This window comes from Emydura macquarii, unplaced genomic scaffold (genome assembly GCF_026122565.2).
Source record: "Emydura macquarii macquarii isolate MOO-44397 ecotype Brisbane River unplaced genomic scaffold, CSIRO-AGI_Emac_v2 contig_719, whole genome shotgun sequence".
Classification (NCBI taxonomy): Eukaryota; Metazoa; Chordata; order Testudines; family Chelidae; genus Emydura; species Emydura macquarii.
In genome coordinates, this window is record NW_027130856.1 from 18216095 (window position 1) to 18242826 (window position 26732).

General features: G+C 43.1%; 1 protein-coding gene across 1 annotated transcript in view; it reads left to right on the plus strand.

The window, feature by feature from the left end:
* The window catches only part of TTC21A (tetratricopeptide repeat domain 21A), a 79933-nt gene that overhangs the window by 47429 nt on the left and 5772 nt on the right, over positions 1-26732 (plus strand). Inside the window, exons 16-25 of the mRNA XM_067542807.1 lie at positions 1413-1485; positions 1694-1804; positions 1983-2121; positions 2441-2544; positions 8873-9061; positions 10587-10697; positions 17923-18004; positions 18501-18651; positions 25671-25832; positions 26356-26551. Of these exons, the coding sequence (XP_067398908.1) occupies positions 1413-1485; positions 1694-1804; positions 1983-2121; positions 2441-2544; positions 8873-9061; positions 10587-10697; positions 17923-18004; positions 18501-18651; positions 25671-25832; positions 26356-26551 (1318 nt within the window). The remainder of the gene's footprint in view (positions 1-1412; positions 1486-1693; positions 1805-1982; positions 2122-2440; positions 2545-8872; positions 9062-10586; positions 10698-17922; positions 18005-18500; positions 18652-25670; positions 25833-26355; positions 26552-26732) is intronic.

Here is a 26732-nt window from a genome sequence, read left to right on the forward strand (position 1 = left end):
GCAGGATCAAGTCCTTAAGAGCACAGTAAATGTTATGTCTATTTTATACTGAGGTACAGAGAAGTTAAGTGATTTCACCCAAGGTCACACTCCAAGTTTATGACACACTGAGAAAGAGAACCTAAGCCTTCCAACTCGCAGTCCCTTGCTAATTCACACTGCCTTCTGATATTTGATGTAGATGTCTGTTCTGGTTAGGAAAAAGGATATAAGATCACAGAAGTTAGAGAAGTCCATCCCCTTTCAAGTGCAGGATATTGTTCTGCCTCTAAAGGACAATATCAGATGTTAAACTGATATAATACACTTGATCCTAGCAGAAGGTCAGCATACCTGATAAAGAGCCATTGTGTATAGCTAGTGTATGCTTTATTCATAACCTCCTTATACTGTCACCAATATTTTTAGCTCCCCCAAAAGACTTTTGTGTTTACAAGAGATTGTCAAATCAGTAAATTCCTATCTAAGGCAAAGTGAAAAACAGAGATTTTCCCACTTAGCTTTTTTTCCTGCCTTGCCTTGCTCTTTCACACTGAGTTTATTTAATTTTCTCAACTAGATATAACAATGAGACTGTCCTCCACAGTAGCATGGGTTAGCCTGAGTAATAATTATTCTGGAATAGCTATTTCCTTATATTTCCAAGTGTAGGCAAGCCCTTACATTAATCTCTGAGGGATAGACTTCTTTAACTTACCCACCCTAAAGTTTTTGTTAAATTCTCCTATCACTGCACTATATAACCGATGCAGCTTCACCAATGCTATGAATGGTGGGAGCACTAACGTACTCCATGATTTTTACTACCATGTTGTCTAGATCTGTTCTGTTTAGACTTAGATGACTTAGAAATAAAAACACCCACATTTGGTGCATACTATGCTCCCATCCTTGCCAACGCCCATGGACCTGCCCCAGTGATTGTGCGGTGATGAGAGAATGTGGCAAAAACCTCACAGTAGACACAGCTGGGGAGAGAGTGCCTTTTTCTATTAGTTACTTTTGTGTATGTGTGAAGAAGGGTTAGAATCAGACTGGAAACTTGTTAAAAATGATACATTTTTAATTCAAAACCTGCAAATGTCTTCTAACTATTCTGTGTAACCCTGACTTCCTATAACTGTTATCTTCATCTTTCCATCCCAATTCTCTTCATTTGTTTGTTGCACCAATGTATTGCATCTCTTCTTCGTTCAGACTGCATAAGCATTCTGGGGTAGTGGCTATTGAAGTCATTGGAGTTACTCTGACTTACACCAGCTGAAGTTCTGGGTCTATTTTTTTTAATGATAGAACTGACTTTATATTCTTGAGGGTTCATAAAGTAATAAAAATACATTTCATGCAGTAGATTGCAACATTTGTTTCTTATTGTTTCTTGATTCTAAATGTTCTTCTGACTTTTTTTATAGCGAACTGTGTGAACAATTGCCAAGTCCTCATACTAGTCTTCTCTTGGGAGATGCCTACATGAATATTCAAGAGGTTAGTATAAATTTGGTCAACAAATCTGTAGTAATTTTTTCAGTGAATGTATTTTTGTTTAAATTTATTTAAATAATAATAGTAATAATCAATTAATAATGATCATTTATATATCATACAATTAATGTTGCTGAATCATTAGCAAAAATATGTCTAACTGCTAATATTACACATGGAAATAACTCCCACTTCTGTCTCTTATTTTTAGCCAGAGAAAGCTGTGGAAGTATATGAAGCAGCTCAAAAAAAGAATCCTTTAGATGCAGCACTGGCCAGAAAAATTGGACAAGCATATGTGAAAACTCATCAATATAGCAAGGTCTTGAAAACAAAGGATTTCTTTTATTCATTGAGGATTTTAAATCATAAGAATAAAGAAATAAAGAGAAATAATAACATTGAATAGATGACAGAAGTTATAAATGAATGTTTCATTTTGACGTACTATAAATTCCGTATTTGGGGTAATCTAATGACATTTTTAAATTTCCTTGTAGGCTATTAATTATTATGAAGTAGCTCTAAAGATGAGTAAGCAGGACTTCTTGTGCCATGATCTTGCTGAACTCCTCCTCAAACTCAGGAAGTTTAACAAGGCAGAAAAAGTTCTGAATCAAGCTCTGGACCATGACTTTGGTAACATTATTCATGCTTTCCATTAAGTTTGCTCTATGTAATATCAAAGCCTGTGATTCTTTTACAATATATACAATTAATTTCTTCATAAATAATTATTCCAGTTAATTATATTTCTAGATTACTGAGTATACTTGCACAAGCTTTCAATAAATATTTAGATTGCCTTGTACAAGGGCTGTCTTCCAAGCCTTGGTTTATACATATATGTGTGGTGCAAAAATACTTCATTATGCACTCCAAACATGAATTGTTGTTTCTGATATCCATAAAAATGTTAGATTAGAAAGATAACATATTACCATTTTTAATCTTTCAGTTAATGACTTGCCTTCCATGATGAAGGATGTCAAGAGCCTCATTTTACTAGCAAAGGTTTACAAAAACTGTAAAAAAGAAGAAGTGTTGGGAACTTTGAACAAGGTAATTGATGAGGTTATACAAGCCATTTACAATACTAGAGATCTTCCCTAATTATTTATCAGTAGAAATAGCTTAAGTGCTTCTTCAAGTAGATGCAGCTGTGTATTCCACTTACGTGTGTGCATGCCCAGCATGCTGAATCCAGAGAATTTTGCCTAGTAGTACCTATAGGAGCACAGCGCTCACGCCTTGTGGTTTTAGCTCCTCCCCTGGCTATATGAGGTGGCAACCTCACCCTGACTCCCCTCAGTTCCTTTTCACTGCCTGTGCCTAGAGCTCTGTGTGGCTTTCACCACAAAATCCCTTCTCAGTTTCTGAGGATCTTCTCTGTACATAGTTGAATAGTCAGTTAGTACTCTACTTAGTGTTAGTAAGTTAGTATAATTATTTGGCATAGGTGATTCCCTGAACATTGTTGAAGTGCTACCCATCATGTAGGGGGTCAATCCCCATCAATGGTCCCCTCACAAGGTCTTACTGTGTTTGGACACAGGTCTTGCCAAGGAACGGTATTCAGTTTGTAAATCATTCACAGAAAGGGCTCGGGTGGCTAGAGACCTTTGCCTAAAGCAGCACCTCCTTGAACAGGCTATGAGGCCTGTTTTAGCACTGAGGTCTGCATTGGATCAGCAGTCACCCTTGGGCTTGGTGAGTGATGTCACTCCACATTCTGGGGCTGGTATCTCTCCCAAGAGACAGAGAATTTGTTTGCCCTCCTCAAGGGTGCCAAGGAAACAGTCTGATAAGGCCAACTGGGACTACTCCAAATCTCCTGAATACTCTTGGACTCTTCCTCTTCATCTAAGAAGAGCTGCTGGCCTGCAGGATGGAGCAGGTTCTTCAAACTGCTCCCTGGTACCATATAGAGACATGTGAGAGTACCATACCACTGATTCCACTTCCCACTGTGGGGCATATGTTGAGTCCCAGTACTGACAACATCAATGCCAGCTCTGGCTGTTTCCATATTGATGGAATACCAGGTTCTGGACTTTCCATTTGTCCAGGACTTTGCTGGAATTATGGCATCCACAACCTCATTGGAAACATCTGTGCATGATGCAGAACTTCAGGGTCCATTGGCAATGCAGCCTGGTCTCCCCGCCACAGACTTCAGAACTGAAGCTAGTGCTGGGCCCAGCACCAAGGACCTCCTCAGCACCAGAGCATGCCTTGGCACTGACGTTGTCTTGGCTGCAGAACCCATCTTCCACCTCAGCATTGTCTGTTACACTGACATCATTGTTGACCTCAGTACTGGCACTACTCCTGCAACAGATGCTACTGTGATGTATTCAGGGCGGGCTGTGCCAATTCCATCATCGGCAATGGTACTGCTTACGTGCTGGGTAGTGAATGAGTTGGATTGGCTTCTTGCACCATCAGGGCTAGTTCCAACACTATCCTCAGAGACCCGGGGCTCCTCAGGATCCAGGTCAGGGTCTTCTCATTCTCCATCACCCAACTGGAACTGAGGACAGTTCTTGGAGCAGCATTGGTACCAAAACAGGTGCCCCTAGCCTCAGGCCTACTGGCCACAAATGCAATGTGGAGTCCCTGGAATCCATGGGATACTCCTCAGTCTCAAAGCTTGCACTCTTCACTCCATTCCAGAGCAAGACCACTAGATGGTGTGATTATTGTTCCTCTGCAAGTTCAGGCATCGGTTGTGCTTCCCTTTTTGAGGCCTCCAGAGTTGTGCCATCCAGGTCCAACAGTTCAGGGTCAGGACCCATCCCTAGCACAAGTGACTGCTTCATCATCATCCCCTGACAATTCACTGGTACTAGGTTGCCCTTTTCCCTCAGTGCCAAAGGACTTCAGGGCCTATCAGGATATTTTGTAGCATGTGGCTGCTACCTTGGGCATCTAGGCAGAGTTCCTGCAGGAGAATATTCACAAACTATTGGATATTCTCCAGGTGACTGCCCTGGGGAGGGTAGCACTCCCTATTAAAGATACATTCCTAGAGCCTGCAAAGGTTCTTTGGAGTAATCCAGCTTCAGTGCCGCCTGCGGTGAAGAGTACATAGAAACACTATTTTGTTCCTATGCAGGGTTTTGAGGGCTTCTGTTCCCATCCAGTCCCAAATTCCCTGGTTGGGACCATAGTGAATGATAGGATAAAGCAAGGTAGGTATAAGTCTATCCCAAAGAACAAGAGTTTAAGAAGACAAACTTAATGGGTAGAAAAATCTGTACGTCTTCTTCCCTACAAATATATATTGCGAACCAGCAGGCACTATTGTCCAAGTATGATTTCATTAATTGGACAGCTATGTATAAATTTGTAGACCAGTTCCCTGAAGTATCCAGGGAGAAGTTTTGAATGTTTGCAGCTAAGGTCTGTTTGGTGGCCAAGACATTCTTGCAATCTACTTTAGACGTGGCAGATACATTGACCAAAGTTATGGCTTTAGCAGTAAACATGTAAAGAGCACCTTAGATGCAAAATTCAAGCATTCTCCCGAGCGTGCAGGGGATTATTGAGGACCTGTCCTTTGATGATTGAGTGCTTTTTTGGTTAAGACTGATGAAAACTTGCACTCATTTAAAGACTCAAGGTCTACCCTGCACTCTCTGTGGGTGTATACTCCAGCAGTGCAGAGACGCCATTGTGATAGTCAGCAGTATCATCAACAGTACCACTTGCAATGCCCCTTTGGGTAGTCCTTCCCTCCCCTGAGGCAGCAAGACTACTCCAAAAAGGGTCATGATCCCAGAAGCAAAAGCCTTCGGGTCCTGAGTTTGGCCAGTCAACTTGTCCTCCCCCAGTGTCTTCCAAGAGCCCATTTTGACTTGTTTGTCAAGGGGAGTGATCCACTTATGACCTCTATATATCTGTCCCCCTCATTTGGGGACAGGCTGGCTCATTTTCATGATGTTTGGGGCTTGATTACCACTGACAGCTGGGTCCTACACACAATCAGGATGAGTTATGAAATCCAGTTCCTTTTCATCCCTCTTCTCCACCCTCCTACCCTGTCCGTCTTCAGGGACCTTTCTCATGAGATACTGCTGTTTGAGCAGATTCAGTCTTTACTAGAATTGGGAGCTGTGAAGGAGGTCCCTCTGCAAATCTGGGGCCAAAGATTTTATTCCCAGTACTTTCTGGTTCCCAAATTCAAAGGTGGAGTGAAACCAATTCTTGATCTCTGCAACTTCAACAAATATATTAGATATGTGAGATTCCAGATGTCACCCTATCAGCTGTCCTTCCATATTAAATCAGAATGACTGGTTTGCTGCTTTGGACTTTCAGGATGCTTATATTCATGTGACAATTCTTCCAAGCCAGACGATTGCTCCAGTTCATCCTGGCACATGGACACTATCAGTAGACCATACTCCCCTTTGGTCTGTCCTCTGCTCCCTGTGTTTTTACCAAATGTATGGTTGCAGTGACAGTGTATCTTAGGAAGAGTGGAATTCATATCTTCCCATACCTAGACAATTGATTACTGAGGGGTAAGTCCAGGGAAGAACTTCTCTCCCACATATATATCACACTATACTTACTCGATTTCCTGGGTCTCATTCTCAACAGAGACAAGTCACCATTGGTCCCCACTCAAAGAATCGACTTGAATGGGGCCTTAATAGATTTGACAAGTCTGAGAGTGCTTCTGCTGATGGATCATTTTCAGGCAATTTCTCATCTGTGTCTGGAGCTACACTCTCAGCTTTTAACTATGTTTGAGTGTGCCTAAGGCTATTGGGTCACATGGCTCTGCTTGCATGCAGGTAGTCCAATTTGCCAGGTTACATTTTCACTCTCTCCAAGTGTGGGTGAGGAGAGTTTATCATCCACCCATCATTCCTTGGACAGTTTGGTGCAGCTCTCTGTGCTGATCCTGGACTCCTTACAGTGGTAAATAGTTCAGTGCAACTTATGCCAGTGCATTCTCTTTGCTTTGTCCCCACTGCCCAGGACCATTGTCACTTATGCCTCCTTGATAGATTGGGGAGTGCATCTGGGGTCACTGAGTGTTCAGGTCAGAACAGGAAACTATGTTTCATATTAACATTCTGGAGCTTAGGGCCATTTACAACATGTCAAGTCTTTTGAGATCACAGTGGGGCTCCGTACTCAAGGTGTTATGTGAACAGACAAAGAGGAGCACACTCAAGAGTGCTCTGTCAGGAAGCAATCAGGCCTTGGTGGTTTTGCATCAGAGAGAACGTTAATCCGGTGGCTGATGGTTCACTTGGGGCTCAGAATCAACTCGCAGATCATCTCAGCAGGAATTTCTACTTGAGCCATGAATGGTCTCTGAAGCCCATTGTCTTGCAGTCATCTCTATCATTTGGGGCATCTCTATAATTGATCTGTTTGCTGAGAGACAACAAGAAATGTTGTCTGTTCTGCTCCTGAGGAGGCCTCAGTTTGGACTCCCTGACTGACTCCTTTCACCAGAATTGGGAATCAGCACTCCTGTATGCTTTCTCTCTGATTCCAGTCATCTTGCAAGTAATCCTCAAACTCAAGCTGAACCATGCCAAGGTCATCCTCATTGCTCCAGCATGGCTGAGGCAACGTTGGTTCTCCAGCCTTCTGTTAGTATCCGTTCAGCTTCCCATGTCTCTTTCTCTTTATCCAGACCTCCCAACCCAGTGTCATGACCAGATCTTGCATTCTGCAGTGGATGCAGTGGATGCCTTATTTAAGTAGATTCTGGGCCCCATCTCCTGTGGGTACTGCTTGTGAGCCAGCTAAGTGGAATACACGGCTAAATCTACTTGAAGAAAAAGAAACGGTTACTTACTGTGATTGTGGTTCTTCAACATGTGATGCAGATGTGTATTCCACAATCCCCTCTCCAATCCCTCTGCATCAGAGTCTATACTCTTGATATGCAGTGCAAAGGAACTGAGAAGGTCAGAATGGCACCACCTCATATTGCCAGGGGAAGGGCTATGGCCACAAGTCACAAGTGCTGCCTTCGTATGGCTACTGCTAGGCAAAATTCTCCAGCTCCAGTGTGCTGGGTACACACACACCTAAGTGGAATACATGTCTGCACCACATCTCAAAGAACCACAGAACAGTGAGTAACCATTTCTTCCAAGATTGTTGGGTTTTTTCCAGAGATGATGAACATCTGTGACTTCCATTGAATTTACTCAGAGTTGTAGTTTTCAGCTCTTCTGAAAACCATGCTCTAATTGAATAGCTCAAATAATTCACTATTCACTTCAGTAGATATGGAATGTTGCTATGAGTTTTGGATATATTCATTACCTCTTTGTTGAGCCGTGTCCTAACTAGTATTTGTGCTCTAACACCTTCCAGTTCTTAAGAATTCAACCATTGCAATCTAAGTAGACAGACAATTGTAATTTTATTCTCACGGGCTATAAGGGGTGGAATTCATTCGCCCTTAACTATTCTACCCACTCTTAAACAACATAGCATAATGGGGCAAATTCTCTGCGGGTGTAACCCCACTGATTTAACTAGAGTTACACAAATAGAGAATTTGATCCAATATTTTTTCCCCATTATCAGCCCCATATTGAAAATCTTTTCCCATAACCTTCTTTCTACATATGATTCCCTCTATTTGTCTGGGGGTTTTTTAGGTGGTTTTATTATATTGTTGTATGTTTATAAACATTTTAAAAAGTTATTGTGAATTATTATGTAGTGCCCTGAGCACCTTGGCATGACCAGTGGGTCTAAAATCAATGGGGAATATCCACTTATTCAGTGAATCATAAAGAATCATTATCTCAGTTCACATTAAATTATATGTTATGTGGAAAAAAATGTGTCTATCAAACCTACAGCTAGAATAATTTGGTACTATGAGTATAAGCCTTTGGTAAAACTCACCCCCGTAATGAGGGACAGCACTGTCTTATGCACCACTTACATACTAGTGATCTTGTGCTGCCTTTCTAAACATGGATGAATTTCATCCCTTTAGAATATTCACCTATTGCATGATAAAGAGCAGATGCACCAAGCCATTGCCTACAGTAGCTAATTGTATGCACCAAAAAATGAAAAGACTATAAGAAAGAGGAGTAATTTAACCAACTTACCTAAAATCCAATATTGCAAAATATTAAGATAACCTAATTACCTTTTAAAAAAAGAAAATAGCTGCGGAGAATGGAATGGAGTTTGGATTTACAATATAATAAAAACCTTTTTGAAACATCTTAAGTTTAAATTCTGAAATATAAATAATATCTTAAGTAACATCTTAAGTATAAATTTTAGACCTCCCACTGCCCAACAAAATTATGAAAAACTTTTAAAATAGTTACTCTATTACTGTTTGAGTTATAATCTCTCTTCCTATATTTGTTTGTTTGTTAAGGCCTTTGACATACAGTTGAGAATACTGAAGCGTATCCCTCTGGAACAACCTGAATTGATCCCTTCTCAGAAGCAGTTGACATCATTGATCTGTGTACAGTTTGCTGAGCAATACCTAATCGAGAAAGACTATGTACAAGCTGTTAAGTGGTATAAAGATGCACTGTCTTACAATCAGACAGATAGTAAAGTAAGCACTGTCTTAAATCCAAGTCAGTAGTTATTCAATAATACTTTAAGTGCACATTAAGTTGGAAAAATAGTTATGTTGGCCGCTTTGTTGTTTAAATGGTAAGATGAAAGTATGTTTGAATATTCAAAATATAAAAAGTACCATGGGTGAATTCTTAAACTTGCATTTCAGCAGAACGGAAGCCAGAAAAAACCAAATACATTCAAGAAAAAAATATTGGTCCAGGCTCTTATTAGCACTTTTTTCATTTATTTATTTTATAAAATTCATCCAGTTACAAAAAAACCATAGAGCAAATGTACAATACAAAAAAACCCAAAACAAACCAGTGATCTTGTAGGATAAATTAAATATCAACCCCCAGCTCCAGCAAAAACAAAACAAAAAACCCTTTCCTATGATACATTTTTCTTGAATTTCTGAAGCACATATTTGCATTAGCAACAAAGAGAGGGCCCTGCCCTATAATGTTACATTACATTTTTGAGGGTTAGATTCTCAGGTTCACTAAGCAGTGCAACATGGCCTTGAATATTGATGATGAATTCCCTCTGTGCAGGCAGAACCTCAATTGAAGTCCATGGGAATTTTGCCAAGTTACATGCTTGGGCTCCCTTTCAGCAAGAAGGATGCAGTGATAAACACAACTTTGGGACGCTGAACACTCTGAACTTCAAAGTTTCATAGATTCTAGAGTCAGAAGGGATCATTGTGGTCATCTAGTTTGACCTCCTGTATAACACAAGCCATAGAACGTCCCCAAAACAATTCCTATAGCAGATCTCTTAGAAAAACATCCAGTCTTGTTTAAAAAACTACCATGACCCTTGGTGATTTGTTCCTATGGTTAATTACACTCAGTGTTAAAAATATACATCTTATTTCCAGTCTGAACTTGCCTACCTGCAGCTTCCAGCCGTTGGATCGTTTTAGACCTTTCTCTGGTACATTGAAGAGACAATTAACAAATATTGGTTCCATGTTTAGGTTCTTATAGACTGTAATCAAGTCACGTCTTAATCTTCTTTTTGTCACCCTTTCAACTGACTTCACTGGGAGCTAATGGCACTTCGGCATGTCACAGGATCAAGCACCTGCATCTGCCATTTAAATGAGAATAACATTAATATATTCATATTTTCTTGGAGTAAATTACACTCTGTTCCAAAGGTTACATGGCATGTACAGTGACTTTTCTATAACTGTTTTGCCCCACATCAAGTGGAGCTGTTCATTTCTAAGAGAAATAATGCTGTCCTCATCAGTTGGGACAGTTAAAACTAGACAAGATAAAGCACTGAGGAGCATACTAGTGTAGGGAACATTCCACTTTGTCAGGAGGATGGAGTAAATGTTATAAAGGGACAAATTTATCCCTGATGTAACTTCACTGAAATTTTTTCCATCTCTAACCTCTGAAATAGGATTCTGAATCAAGAAAGAAAAAAAATGATTCTCGATAGCAATTACACTGATCATTGAAATATTTCCCATCTTTAATTACTTGTCCTTATTCTCCTAGGTACTACTGCAGTTGGCTCGTCTTTATTTAATACAAGGAGATATTGATTCATGTGAACATCATTGTGCTCTGCTTCTTCAAGATGACAATTGCAATGAAATTGCAACAATGGTATAAATGGATAATATTTAATCATCTGTAGCCCAGATTAAAGAATTGTTTTCAATATTTTAGGCTGCTCTAAAGACATTCCCTTGTGTATTGGCATAATATGTCCCAGAAGTTACACTGAAATTGATAGCAAAATAGGTTGTGTCTACTAAAGAAATTTTTTCCATGAAGAATCATAGAAAAGTGAGGTAAGGGGAAGGTGAAAATCTAATGTATACATCCCAAAAAGCAATCTGTATAAGAACAGAAAAATATTAAGCATATACTTCCTTATGAGTAATGGGAAAGTATTTGCTTTTTTGAGGGTAATCATGTACTTCTGTCAGGTTAGCAAAGGGCATGGTTTTTCTGAGTTGCAGTTCAGTCCATGTTTCACATGGCACTAAGTGACACGTCAGTGTTGTATTGCATATAAGTGAGATATATAACTTGTCTGCATTGTGGGATGATGTGCTGTAGCAGTTGTGATTTCTGAAGTGCGCTAATGTGTAGCTCATTAAGTGGTCCATGGAGATCCTGATGGTACACACTAAAGGTTCCCTAGTATGCTTTAATGTAGTACTGTTTCAAACATGATGCATGAAGCATGATACATCTGACAAAGCCTACGAAAGCTTATTCCCACAGAAATTTGTTAGTCTTTGAGGTGCTACAGGACTCTCATTGTTTTTGCTGTATACAGACTAACATGGCTACCCCTCTGAAATAGTGCTATGTTACAGTGCACCAGTAGGGTCTACACAGATCCATTAATGTGCAACACATTAGTTCTCTTGAGATATCACACCCTCGTAGAGCCCGTTACTCCACTAGATAGATAATCCCTGAGTCATTAGATGAAATGGGACACCTGAAAATGAGTACATGTGAGTAACCTAAATGGAGATTTTCTTTGAATTAAGTATGACAATGAATAATACAGTAGTAAAGTAGCCATTGAATTATTTATTTCAATATTAAATTCAGTTTATTTTATATTGGCTCCACATTACACTTATTACACTTCATTTAGTATGCTGAAGTTTTTCATTGCATGGTGAAAGCGATCTGTGATGAGGCTGGAGATTTTGGCAGCTTGGGAGGGGACATCTGGGAATTTGGGCTCCTGGGGAGGCAGCTTGGGACTGTGGGATAAGAATATAAGAACGGCCATACTGGGTCAGACCAATGGTCCATCTAGCCCAGTATCCTGTCTTCCAACAGTGGCCAGTGCCAGGTGCTTCAGAAAGTATAAACAGAATAGGGTATTTTCAAGTGATCCATCCCCTGTCATCCAGTCCCACCTTGTGGAAGTCAGAGGTTTAGGGACACATGGTGCATGGGGTTATGACCCAATCCATCTTGACTATTAGTCATTGATGGAACTATCCTCGATTAATTTATCTAATACTTTTTTTAATCCTTTTATATTTTTGACCTTCACAACATCTCACTGCACAAGTTCCACAGGTTAACTGTGTGTTGTGTGAAGAAGTACTTGATTTTCCTTGTTTTAAACCTGTTGCCTATTAATTTCATTGGGTGACCCCTGGTTCTTGTGTTATATGAAGAGGTGAACACTTCCCCATTCACGGTCTCCATACCATTCATGATTTTATAGATTTCTTTTGTATCCCCCCTTCGCCGTCTCTTTTTTAAATTGAACAGTCCCGGTCTTTTAATCTCTCCTCTTATGAAAGTTGTTTTATACTCATAATAATTTTTGTTGCTCTTCTCTGTATCTTTCCCAATTCTAGTATATCTTTTTAGAGATGGAGCAACCAGAACTGCCTTCAGAATTCAAGGTGTGGCATACCATGGATTTATATATTGGCATTATGATATTTTCCATTTTATTATCTATTCCTTTCCTAATGGTTCCTGTAGGAAGGTGCAGTGGCCTTCCTCAGAGCCTGGGCCCAAGGAAGGGCTGCGGTGACCAGAGCAAACAGTAAAAGGGCCGGCAGACCAGTCTGCCCGGCAACTGGGGATCCGGACAGGGATAGGTTCACCCGACCAGCCTATCCGGCAGCAGAGGGGTGGAGCTTCCGCCGGGGCAGGGAGTACGAAAGGCAGGCCCCACAGCTCAGTGGGAAACAGGCGGCCGCCGGAGGCAGACGTGCCGGCCTGCCAGCTGGAGCGTAGGCCTGACCCCAGCTGGGTCGCTGCCCCGAGCGAGCGCCCCCCGGAGCAGAGGCACCAGGAATGGCCCCGCCAACCAACCCCTAAGGACTGGGCCCAAGGCCCAGTGACCGGATCAGGCCCCCAAACCCAAGGACTGGACAGGGCCTCTGCGCCCAAGCAACTGGACCGAGGCCCCTGAGCCGGAGGGTGGGGAGATACCCTCAGAGGCCAGCCCTGATCTGGAGGAGCTGCCTGACGCTGACACCCCGGAGCCCTGTGACCTGGAGGAGTTGCCCTCTGCCGAGGAGCTCCCCGCCTTACCACCAGTGGATGAAGAGGGACTGGTGAGCCAGTCATGGACTGTGTACCCCAGCGACCCTGAGGACCCAGAAAAGACAGGTACCTGGGGATACAGGGAGGAAGTGGCCCAGGGACAGCCATAGACAGTGGCTGCGACAGGGGCATGACCCCGTCGGTGTGTTGTGGCAGGAGGTCCACCGACTCAGTGGCAACATCCTTGCCACTGCTAGGGCCCTGGCCTGGGATGCAGTGGAGACGGGAGGTCCTGCGTCCCCCTCCACCTTTCCCTAGCCACCCTGGGAGAACGTGCTCTCCTCCTGCCGCTACCGAGTGGACCCACTGCCCGCCTTGCCCTGCCTAAGGGCCGGGGGGCTAGTCTGTTTGCTTGCCCACCCTGCCTAAGGGCCGGGCCAATAGACTGCTTGCTTGCCCGACTTGCCTAAGGGCCGGGCCAATAAACCGCTCGCTTGCCGCCCTGCCAAGGGCCGGGGCAATAGACTACTTGCTCGCCTGCCTCGCCCTTCCTCAGGGCCTGAGGAGGCCCTACTACTTGGCAGTCCGCCCTGCCAAGGGGCCACGAACAAGACTAGTACAGAGGCGCTAACGTTCCTCTTTTTGGAAGGTGTAGTGGCCTTCCTCAGAGCCTGGGTCCGAGGAAGGGCCACGGTGACCAAGCCGGACAAGATGCTGGCTTACACATGGTGGAGAATGCTGCCAACTACCCCCCACCCCCGACACCAAGGGGGGCTGCTTGCACTGATACTTTCTTGGAGGTTGGACATCGACTGATCCAAAAAAAATAAAATAAAAATGGAAGCTGACGAGCTCATCAAGTGGTGGACAGAAGCCCAGCAGCAGCAGCAACAAGCAGCCCAGCTACAGCAGCAGCAGCAACTGCTCCAGACTCTGGGCACCCAACAGCATCAGCTGTTGTGGGATCTGGGGGCCCAGGAGCAAGAGTTACAGCGGCAGTTCATGAAGCAGCTGGGTGGCTGTGCGGGGCTGACCATCCCCGGACCGGAAGAAACTCCAAGCCGAGGCCCACCGGTAGCCTGGCTTCAGCCACGCCTCACCAAGCTGGGACCCACTGATGACCCCGAAGCATTTTTGGTGACATTCGAGCGGGTGGCAACGGCCGCGGGATGGGACCCTGCCTAGTGGGCAACCTACCTGCCCAGGGGAGGAACTGGGTGATCAGGCACCACCCCACCACCCTGTCGGGAGCAGTTCACCTGATGGAGGACTTCCTCGCTGCCGAGAGGCCAATCGGGCCCACGACCCCGACCTCCGGCTGGACGGGACCTGCCGGGGCTGTAAAACCCACACCTGGGCCGAGCACCTGACCTTCCAGGAGTCTGGAGCCCAGCCTCAGCTGGCCCCAGAACAGAGCAGCCCAGGGACCCAGTGACTGGGGTCCATGCTTTGTCTGTGGCCAACAGGGGCATCTACGCCGACAATGCCCGACCCTGACCTGTACTTACGGCATGGTGTACGCCGGAGAGGGGTGGGCCCAGGGGCCCTCAGGCCCTAAGACAACAATCACGGTCAGCCTAGCTGGGAGACGAGTCGAGGCCCTAGTCAACTCCGGGTGTGGGCAGACCTTCATCCTACGGGGTCTGGTCCCCGAGGATGGGAAGACCCTAGGCAAAGTCAGGCTGCAGTGCATCCACGGGGTCCTGCAGTTCTACCCTACTATGCCGGTCCCCCTTACCATAGGACCACAGACCCATGTACTGTCCATAGGGCTGGCACCCGGGCTGCCCTATCCGGTGATCCTCGGCCGGGACTGCCCGACTTCACGGGTGTCCTCCAACGGGCGGGTAATGCTGAGGACCCCGATACAGGGGCCCCGCAGGATGGGACCCCAGAACTTCAGACCCACCAGAGGGTGAGGACCCGCCGGACCGCACCTCCGAACCAGCCCCATAAACCGAGGGGCCAGGAGAAGGGACGGCCCTGACTGAGATGGACCTGCCGCCCTCAGATGACCCCATGGCCAATTTTTGCCGAGACCAGAGGGGGAACCCCACCCTCAACCGGGCTTACGAACAGCTGCCGGCAGTAGACGGGGTCATAACCAACCCCCAACGAGCCGCCCAGTGGCCCCAATTTGAGCTACGGAGGGACCAGCTTTACTGCCTGGAGAAAGACCCACAGACCCGGAAACCCCATGCCCAACTTGTGGTGCCCCAACTGCACTGAAAGGCCGTCTTAAGGTTGGCCCATGACATTCCGGCTGCCAGACACTTAGGCGTGGACAAGACACTCGCCCGAGTCTTCTTGCGGTTTTACTGGCTGGGTGTGTACCGGGAGGTCCAGGACTACTGCACTTCCTGCCCTGAATGCCAATGAGTGGCAACGGCAGGAGTCCCACGAGCTCCCCTGGTTCCTATCCCCATGATCGGGATGTCCTTCGAACGAGTAGCCATAGACCTGGTGGGGCCCTTGGAGAGGAGCGTGGCCGAGTTCTGCTATATCCTGGTCCTGGTCGACTATGCCACCCGCTTCCCGGAGGCCATCCCCCTCAGAAATGCCACTGCCCGGACGGTGGCTGGTGAGCTCGTCAAGGTATTCGCCCGAGTAGGGCTTCCCCGGGAGCTGCTAACCGATCAGGAGACCAACTTCACCTCCTGACTGCTTCGAGAGGTTTGTGCCATCCTCGGGATCCGGAAGCTCTGGACCTCCGTGTACCATCCACAAACTGACAGCCTGGTCAAGCGATTTAATCGTACCCTAAAACACATGTTAAGAAAATTCCCGCCTGAGGACCTGCGGTGGTGGGACCAATTAATCCCACCCTTCCTCCTCGCCATTCAAGAAGTCCCGCAGGCCTCCATGCAATTCTTGCCTTTCGAACTACTGTATGGCCACCAACCCCGGGGGATCCTGGACTTGATGAAAGAGCATTGGACGCAGGCCTCCTCCCCATCTAAGGGAATGCTGCAGTACGTGCTCGCTCTTCAAGAAACCCTTCGCCCAGAAAAATTCGCCGGGCCAATAAACCGCTCACTTGCCTGCCCTGCCTAAGGGCCGGGCCAATAAACCATTCACTTGCCCGCCCTGCCAAGGGCCGGGGCAATAGACTACTTGCTCACCTGCCTCGTCCTGCCTCAGGGCCCGAGGAGATCCTACTACTTGGCAGTCCGCCCTGCCAGGGGGCCACAATCAAGACTAGTACAGAGGTGCTAACGTTCCCCTTTTTGGAAGGTGCAGTGGCCTTCCTCAGAGCCTGGGCCCGAGGAAGGGCCACGGCGACCAAGCCGGACAAGACGCTGGCTTACAGTTCCTAACATTCTGTTAGCTTTTTTTTTACTACCACTGCATATTGAACAGATGTTTTCAGAGAACTATCCACAATAACTCTAATATCTCTTTCTTTAGTGGTAACAACTAATTTAGAACCCATCATTTTATATGAGTAGTTGGGATTATTTTGTTCCCATGTGTATTACTTTGCATTTATCAACATTGAATTTCATCTGCCATTTTGTTGCCAGACACCCAGCTTAGTGAGATCCCTCTGTTGCTCTTTGCAGTCAGCTTTGGACTTAACTGTCTTGAGTAATTTTGTATCATCTGCAAATGTTGTCACCTCATTATTCAGCCCCCTTTCCAGATCATTTATGAATATGTTGAACAGCATAGGTCCCAGTACAGATCCTTGAGGATCACTGCTATTTACCTCTCTCCACTGTGAAAACTGATAATTTATTCCTACCCTTTGTTTCCTAAATTTTAGCCAGCTGCTGATCCATGAGAGGATCTAAGATCTTATCCTATGACTGCTTAGTTAGTTTAAGAGCCTATGGTGAGGGAACTTGTCAAAGGCTTTCTGAATGTCCAAGTACGCTATTCTCAACTGTCTCATCCTTGTCGACATGCTTGTTGATACCCTCAAAAAATTCTAATAGATTTGTGATCCATAATTTCCCTTTACAAAAACCATGTTGACTCTTCTCCAACATATCGTGTTCATCTATGTGTCTGAAAATTCTGTTCTTTACTGTAGTTTCAACCAGTTTGCTTGGTACTGAAGTTAGGCTTACTGACCTGTAATTGCCAAAATCGCCTCTGAAACCATTTTTTAGAAATCAGTGTTACTTTAGCTCTCCTTCAGTCATCTGGTACAGAGGCTGATTTAAGGGATAGGTTATATATCACAGTTAGCAGTTCTGCAATTTCATATTTGATAAGCATATCGATACATATTTCTGCTAAAATGACTAGCTGCAAAATAGCTAGCAGCCTTGACAATGAAAGAACTTATTTATGTTTCAGAGTTAACACAACCTAATTAAATTAACGGGGCTGTTCACATCTCTCAGAACTACTGCTTCATACTTATCTGAGAACTCAGAAAGGCAGCATTACATCAGTTTACACATGGTTTGTTTTCTAAATTATTTCAGCAACCGTAATTATTAGAAACACTTTTTTTTACTGAAAGCTGGTTCTGGAGCATAATTCTTTAGCGAGGGGTGAATTCTATGGCAAATTCCACAGCTGCAGAATCACAGAGTACACAGGGCTCCTGAAGTACAAATGAGAGAATTGGGTCTAAATCCAGCAAGAGGCAACAACGTCTGGTCTTTAAATTAAAGTGTCCATCTGAATAGAGCATAGTTATTTTATTGCATATTTCATATTATTTTCTTTTGGAATATGGTTTAATGCTAGTTCAGGCTCAGTTATTTTTTAAACATATCTTCCTTTTGGTTGTCAGGATTATTTTTAGAAGAGTAAAATAACTTTACATTTCTGCTTCTTTTTAGGGAATTCATCTCAGTCACTTTTTATGCAGTTTTTTTTTTCCCTCTGTTAGATGATGGCAGACCTCATGTTTAGAAAACAGAAGTATGAACAAGCTATAAATCTTTACCAAAATGTTCTGGATAAAGCACCAGGTATCTATTATTAAATAAGGTGGATTTTTTTCAAATTCACCCTAATTTTTAAAAGGCTAACGAATGAAAATATGTGACAACTCTGTTAATGTCTTAATTTAATCTACAATGCTTCCAAGTAACATGTTCTAGTCATTACAATGTTCTTCTATGGTGCCACAACTCTTAAAGAAACAAGATGGATGGGTCTGAAGATTTGGGATGAGGACTATGCCTTGGCACTTCAAAAGAGCAGGAAAAGTTGGTGAGAACTGGGTTCTCTTGAACATCTTTGGAGCTCTGCCATTTTCCCTTCAGAAAGCTTTAGTCTTTTCCCAGCTTTGAATCTTCCAAGCATCATTGCAAAATCCTACTGATAGCTGCCTACAGCAAAATATGGCCTTTTTCACATTTTAAAATAAAGTGTAACCTTAACACACATTTGGATAGTCTGAGTTTTTTCAATACAAAGGTAAAGTTTACTTTCTTACTTTGTTACATTGTTATGTCATTTTAGATAACTTCTCAGTCATGGAAAGGTTAATTGATTTGCTAAGAAGAAGTGGTAAGCTTGATAAAGCTACATATTTCTTTGAAATGGCTAAGAAAAAGTCAACTCGAGTACCTTTGGAGCCTGGTTATAATTACTGCAAAGGACTTTACTGCTGGTAATTTGTACTGAGTAGTCTTTAGCAATGTTATAGATATCCTGATGAGCGGGGTTATGGAACCACTGTATAGCCTATATGAGCTGTTTCAGATTCATTTTGTGAACGGAGCCCTGTAATTTGGTTTGCAGGAACTGGAAGTGAATCAGCATCTTCAGGTTTGCTGGGAAGTTAAAGTTCTAGTACAAAATGGAATTTCCTAGTGGCCTCAAGGCTTTTTGTGGAAAGGGGCAATGTTGGAATAGAGAAAAGAAAGCCAAGTGAATATAGGAAAGTAATGAGTGGTGTGTAAGAACCTGAATAGAATAGAACAAAGTAAGTTGACTTGAATGTATCAAACTTCAGAAGCCTCAATACAAGAGAGTTGAGGTTTGATTGTAAATATTTCACATGGCTCTAAAACCAAGGAGTGAAATCTGGCCCGTTTGAAGTCAATGTCAGAAGCCCCATTGACTTCATTGTGGCCAGGATTTCACCTACATTAAACTTCATGATATGAGGGTCATATAATGAAGAATAGTTTCTGCTTCATATGACACCTTTTTCTTGGGGATCTCAAAACACTTTCCAAACATGTGAGCCCCACAAAGCACCACAAGTAGATATTTTACATGTTTTACATATTCATAAAACAAAGCAGCAGCTAGCCTCCCTTAATGAAGCCTTGAAGTCTGGCTCTGCTTGAAAATGTGACTCTAAAAATGGCATTGCGGGGCTTCAAATATACTATGTTTCAGAGGGATAGCCGTGTTAGTCTGTATACAGCAAAAACAACGAGAGTTCTGTGGCACTTTAAAGACTAACAAATTTAATTTTAGCAGGCATAAGCTTTCGTGAGGCTCAGCTCACTTTGTCAGATGCAGAGGTCAGTGATTCAAGTAGCCAACTAGGACAAGTCAAAAGATGTTTTTCTTTTAACTGTTAGCCTTGCAGACTCAATTTGGGATCTGATAGATCAAGCTGGGTTCTTTCCTTTTCATGAATAATAGAGGTTCCATAGGCCCCAAATTGCTCCTTGTTCACCTCTGTGAAAATGTACTGTATTCACATTATACCCTCGGTAATATCTGTGCATCTGGTTATCGGAAGGGGGTTCCACAGGTGTAACTGATTGGAACTTAATAAATGAATTTGTTGATGATGCTCAAGGTGGAATACAATGCACAACTCACTTACTCTTAGCTTTGATGGCTTTGCAGTGCTAAAAGGAAAAAATCAGTAAAACATACTTATTCTGTAAGATTTTCAGTTCCTGGGTCTTGGCTCCTAAATATGATTCTAATGGAACTTACCTACCTCTCAAGATTTTTTGACCGTCATGGACAGCAGTAACAGGATAGGGAAAGCATCAGGCCTCCTACTAACTGTTGTACAGTACTCTCTCCCAAATATAAATGTTGCCTGCCAGTTATTCCAGTTAGTTCCCTCTTGATTACAATCAACAAAAGAGCTGGTATTCTCTAGTCTATTCTGTATAGATTTGTATTCCATCCTCATCATTGTAGTATCTGACCACCTTCCAGTAGTGCATAAACAACTTAACTAACATCTATCATGTGTGGTCCATTCTCTCCCTAGGGGAAGAATTGGATGCTCAGTGGACCATTGTGTTCTGTTAGGATATTGTTTCTGGTATTTTTGTTTGTTCATTTTTAAGTGTACATGGTTTATGCTCCTTTCCAGCCTCTAGCTTTCCAAGATTCCAGCAATGATCGTCTAGGTCTCGATTCAGTTATGGACCCTTATTCAGGAAAGCATTTAAATATATGCTTAAATCCCATTGAAGTGAATGAGATTAAATATGTGTTTAAAGTTAAGCATATGCTTAAGCGGTTTCCTGAAAATTAATGAATTTAAGCACATTCTTAAGTGCTTTCTTGAATTGGGGCTTGAGTATCTTTTAACTTCTTCTTTGAGTAGTGTCCCTGTGGGTGCTCCACTCTAGGTCTTTGCATGTCCTTGATTGGAGATTATTTCACCAGCAGTGCTCGTCCGGGTCACACACACGCAATCCGCATTTCATGGTGCTATTGGTGTTCTTTTTGGTGCGCACAGCGCGACACCCTCAGTTCCTTTTCAACCATCCACGGTCCGAGACAGAGCTTCCAGCAGTTCCTCAGAGCTCGATAGAAAATCTCTAAAGTTTACTTTTTTTACCGAGTTTAATCAGTTTGTCACTAGTTATAATTACCCCAGTTCATTTGTTTAAAAAAATATTTTTTTTTCTTCAATTCTTATTTCTCCCTTAGGCTAAGTTAGTTCTTCTCCTTCCTTAGGATGGTGCAACATGCCAGGCTCGCTCGGCTTCAAGTGCTGCATCTCCAGTAGAGATGCGATGCCAGCATCCGATGGACACGCAGAGTGCATTAGATGTCTCGGTGAAGGACACATTTCTCAAAAATGTCCTAACTGTAGAAACCTTAAAGCTAGAACCAGGTGTGATAGGGACCTCCACCTGAAGCTCATTCTGATGGAGAAATCCCTTAGACCTGCTTCAAACCCTGGACAGAGTAAACACTCATCACAGAAAAGCTCTAGCAGGAAGAGACAGTCCATGCCACCGGATACAAACTATGGGGAAAAGAGGAGGCCCTCTCCCCTTAAGGAAAAGAATTTCTTTTCACCCACCCACCACCAAATTCCCTGGTGGCGGAGGCAGCCAACCACAGATCTAAGCAACACCACAATAAGTCAACCCCACAGGACAAGGATGATAAACGAATGGACTTGCTGGGCAGAGAGGTTTACACCTTTGCTACCCTACAATTAAGAGTAGCTAATTATGTGGTCCTATTGTCCATTTATGATCATGATAATTACACAAAGATGGCAAAATGTATTCAACACATCCCAGAGAATGAAAAGGAGCAATTTCAATCATGCATCAAGGAGAGTCAATTACAGGCCTCCCTCAACGTTTCCGATACCACGGCCGGGACAATTGAAACCACGGTAGTCATGCACAGATCATCCTGGCTTCATTCCACAGCATTACTTAAGCAGCTTCAATCCACTATCGAAGATCTGCCATTTGACAAGGTGAAGCTTTTCGTGGAGAAAACGGATGAGGTAATGCATACAATGAAAGATTCTCTGGCCACACTCTGTACCTGCGAGATATACACACCTGCGACAAAAAGAAAACTATTTAGGTACCAACCTTACAACTCCAGATATCAGCATCAATCACAGTACAGATGACATGATCCACCATATAATAGACAAAGACCCCAGTGACGCAGACAATCAAATCAGCAGCCATCAACATCTCAGGCTGCTCCATCAAAGCCTCAATTTTGAGGTTTTGGTCAAGGGTCTGTTCAACTTCCCCCAAATTCCAGAGCCAGAAATGATGTCAATACCACTTTTTTCGACCATTGGTTATGCGTGTTTTATCAAAGTTGGGCAAACATCACCACAGACAGATGGGTCTTGGACGTTATCCACTCAGAATATACTATCCCCTTCATCTCCAAACCTACTACCCAACTCCCATCCCCGTCCCTCTTCAGGGACCCATCTCACAAGCATCTATTACAACAGGAAGTTGCAGATAGGTGCCATACAACACGTCCCACCTCAGCACAAGGGCAGAGGATTTTATTCTCATTATTTCCTGACCCAAAAGAAGAATGGAGGTTGGAGACCGATTTTAGACCTCAGAAGGTTGAACAAGTTCATATGGGTACAAAAATTCAGAACGGTCACCTTGGCTACCATAATACCGGCATTGGAAAAGGGGGCCCTCGACTTCCAAGACACATATTTTCATGTTGCTATCCACCCAGCACACCTTAGATTTCTCAGGTTCAGACTAGGAACCAACCATTATCAATATACAGTACTACCTTTCGGCCTCTCCACTGCCCCAAGAATGTTTTCCAAAGTCCTTGCAGTCATACTGGCGTATCTACACAGACAGGGCATAACCATGTTCCCATATTTGGATGATTGCCTCATAAGGGCACGCATCCAATCTCAGGCCGTTCACCCGGTTCAAATGCTCAGACACATGGCAGCCACTACTTTTGTAGTGCAAAACACACGACTACACATGTGAGCCCTACAACTATGGCTCTCAATGGTCTACAGACCACAAAAGCATTCCATTCACAGAACGCTAACTGTGCCAAACAAAGTTAAACAATCATTGAGACGGTGGGCATAACATGTGAACCTGACATCTGGCATCCCATTCACACAGGAACCACCTTCAATTATGATATAACTACAGACACATCTGTGCTAGGCTGGGGAGCACATCTGCAAGAACATACCATACAGGGCAGGTGGTCCACAGAGGAAACAAGTCTCCACATAAACTTATGGGAACTATGTGCGGTCCGCAACGCCTGTTCCCACTTCCTTCCTATAATAAGAAACAAATCCATAAAAATCATGATGGACAATATCGCGTGCATGTTTTACATCAACCGACAAGGAGGGGCACAATCCAACTCTATGCATGGTAGCAATAAAACTGTGGAATTAGTGTATACACCACAACATAAATATATCAGCCACCTACTTACCCAGGGTTCAGAATACCACCACAGACATTCTAAGCAGGCACTTGGGCAGCAACACGAATGGGAGTTGCACAAACGAGTCCTGAGAAAAGTATTCCAACTACGGGGTTACCCCAAAATCGACTTATTTACCACAACACAGAACTGCAAATGCCATCACTACTGCTCAAGAGCAGGATTAGGGAAAGCATCAATGGGGGATGCGTTTCTCATAGACTGGAATGTAGAACTATACTATGCTTTCCCACTCATACCGCTGATATCCAGAACTCTGCACAAAATACGCAAGGACAAAGCAAGAGTTATACTGATAGCTCCACTGTGGCGCAGGCAAACGTGGTTCACTTACCTGATACAAATCTCAGCAGGAAAACCTATCTCCCTTCCATTTCTCAGGGATCTCCTATCTCAGGACAGTGGCCTTATTCTTCATCCGGACCTAAAGAAATTACATCTGACAGCCTGGCTCCTAATTAGTTCTGACACATGGAACTACAATGTTCAGAATCAGTAAAACACATATTACTAAATAGTAGGAAATCTGTCACGAGAAAACTTACCTGCAAAAATGGCACAGGTTCTCCACATAGTGCCACACGAAACAGATCTCTGCCATCGAAGCACCAATCCCAGCTATTTTTGACTATCTTCTCAACCTGAAGGAGACAAGTCTATTGATCAGTTCTCTTAAGGTACACCTAGCAGCCATCAGCACTTTCCACAATCATGTAGACAACAAATCAATCTTTACACACTCTATAGTGAAACATTTTATCACAGGTATGCTGAACGTATACCCAGACATTCGCCCTCCCACAATTCCATGGAATCTCAACCTAGTGCTTAAAACCATCATTAAACCATCTTTCAAGCCACTAGAGACTTGCTCCATACTATATATGTCAATGGTGTCATTTCTAGTCGCCATTACATCGGCGATATGTAGGGGATCTCAGGGCTGTCATGGTACATCTGCCATATACACTCATGGCACATCTGCCATATACAATCTTTCACAAAGACAAGGTGTTCCTTAGATCACCACCCGAAGTTTATCCTCAAGGTTGCATCATCTTTTCATATAAATCAGCCTATTCACCTACCCACATTTTACCCAAAACCTCACAACATTGTGCAAGAAGTGGCCCTCCACACTTTGGACGTTAGACGATCTATAGATTTCTATCTAGAAAGGCATTTAGGAAACCACCAAAATTGTTTATATCACTGGCAGATAGCTTTCCCTTTGGAGTGATCTCCAAACAAAGACTGTCTAAGTGGATTTAAGGATGTATTCACTCCTGCTACACACAAGCAGGCATATCACCACCACCATGAGTCAGAACGCATTCCGCCAGGCTGGTCTCCATGTCCATAGCCTTTTTGCACAATGTCCCAATTGTAGAAATATGTAAAGCAGCAACCTGGGCATTGGCTCACACGTTCACAAAGCATTACATTATCAACCAAGCTTCAAGGGCTGATGCAGCAGTTGGACTATCCGTACTCTCTTCTATTCAACCTAAGATCTCCGAAGCTCCCTCCTCCTCATGGGGGCACTGCTTGAGAGTCACCTAGAGTGGAGCACCTACAGGGACACTACTCGAAGAAGAAGAGACGGTTACTCACCTTGTGCAGTAACTGAGGGTCTTCGAGATGTGTGTCCCTATGGGTACTCCACTACCCACCCTTCTCCCCTCTACTTCGGAGTCTACACATATGGCTTCATGGTAGAGAAGGAACAGAGGGTGTTGGGTTGTGTGTGCCAAAAAGGGTGCTAATGGCGTCGCGAGAAGCAAATTGCACGTGCGCAACCCGGACAAGCACTGCTGGTGAAAAAATCTCTGATCAAGGATGCGAGGACGCGCCAATATCTAGAGTGGCGCACCCACAGGGACACACATCTCGAAGAACCTCAGTTACTGCACAAGGTGAGTAACTGTCTCTTCCCTTTCCTTCACTTTCCTTTTCCTTCATGTTAGGTCTGGTATGGTTGCTGTATAATTGAGGCCTTTGCCAGACCCTGATAATATTATACAGATAATACAGAACCACAACCACATTTAAATAATGTATTCATATAACATTTTATATTTATCTGGCCTTCTGTACAGTTGATAGTTTGATACATTAATATATCAAAAAAGACAAACAGATACAGGAAAATAGGAATATCATTCATAGAACAAAAAGTAATAAGAATCAGTATACATTACAGTTAAAGAATCAGTACCTACAAGAACATCAGTTCTTCATAAAGTAAGCTAAACAAGCATCTGATGCAGTTTATGCATTTTTATACCTATTTTTCATAGATTCCGCATGTACAAATATACCATACTTATAATAAATATTACAAGATTTTTTCATGCCGACAAAGCCCTTTTTCATTAGTATTTTATGTATATAAATATGAAAATGTTATTATTAAGATTGATGATCACCCTATACTCATGTTGCAACTGCACATTACATATTCTCTCCAAACAGGCACATGGGACAGCCCAATCAAGCACTGAAGTATTTCAATAAAGCTCGAAAGGATAGTGACTGGGGCCAGAGAGCCATCAACAATATGATTCAGATCTGCCTAAATCCTGATAATGAGATAATAGGAGGAGAAGTGTTTGAAAGCCTCAATGAAGAGGACAGGTAAAAGAGAAACCCAGCATTTATGGAAACAATTTGTAACACAGAAACGTAATGGAATATAAAATTAATTTCTCATTATATGTCTAAGACTAACATAAAGCTCTGGTCATGTCTTTCCCCACCCCAAGTGTAAAGGAAGGCTAAACACAGTATTTCAGTTCAGTTGTGCCCTCTACGCTGTATTTATTAACAGAAAATAGAAATGTTTGCCATATAAGTGTGGTTTTTAAAATATTGAGAATGTAATGCTTGTGGAAAGTATCAGACAGAGAGCCCTGGAGGCTGAAGGTCTGTATTTAGACACAGAACAGGTACATGGGGAGTGGCAGGTTAAGGTGCTTCAGCTCTGGTCTGGAGGGGACAATGGTCTGTAATCTAATATGTGCGAGTTATCATATATTTAAAAGAAGAAATGCAAATCTGGTCGGTTAATTGTGCTGCTGTTAGAATTAAAAGACATTGCTTTATCATTAGGCAGTATTTGACAAACTAAGAATTATCATATGGAATTTAATTTTAACAGTAATTTAAAAGAGAAGAGAGAATCTGAGCAACATGGGGTACGCACCGCTGAGAAACTTCTAAAAGAATTTTATCTTCACTCACAAGAGGAACAAAATCAGATGAAGATGTTACAGAACTACTGTCTGATGGCCACAAAAGATAAACTTAATGTGGAGAAAGCCCTTAGTGTATTTGTAGAAATGGCCCAAAATGAGGTAAGAATATTCTTCAATTCGTCTTAGATTCCATTTTGTTGTAAAATGCTGATAAATAATGTTTTTTTACCAGAAGTATTTTAAATTGTATGACCACCCATTTTCTCATTAAATTTAAGATGATAAGAGTTTTGAAATTAATATAATAGGCATACTATGGTGTTACGGTTTAAACGGTTTA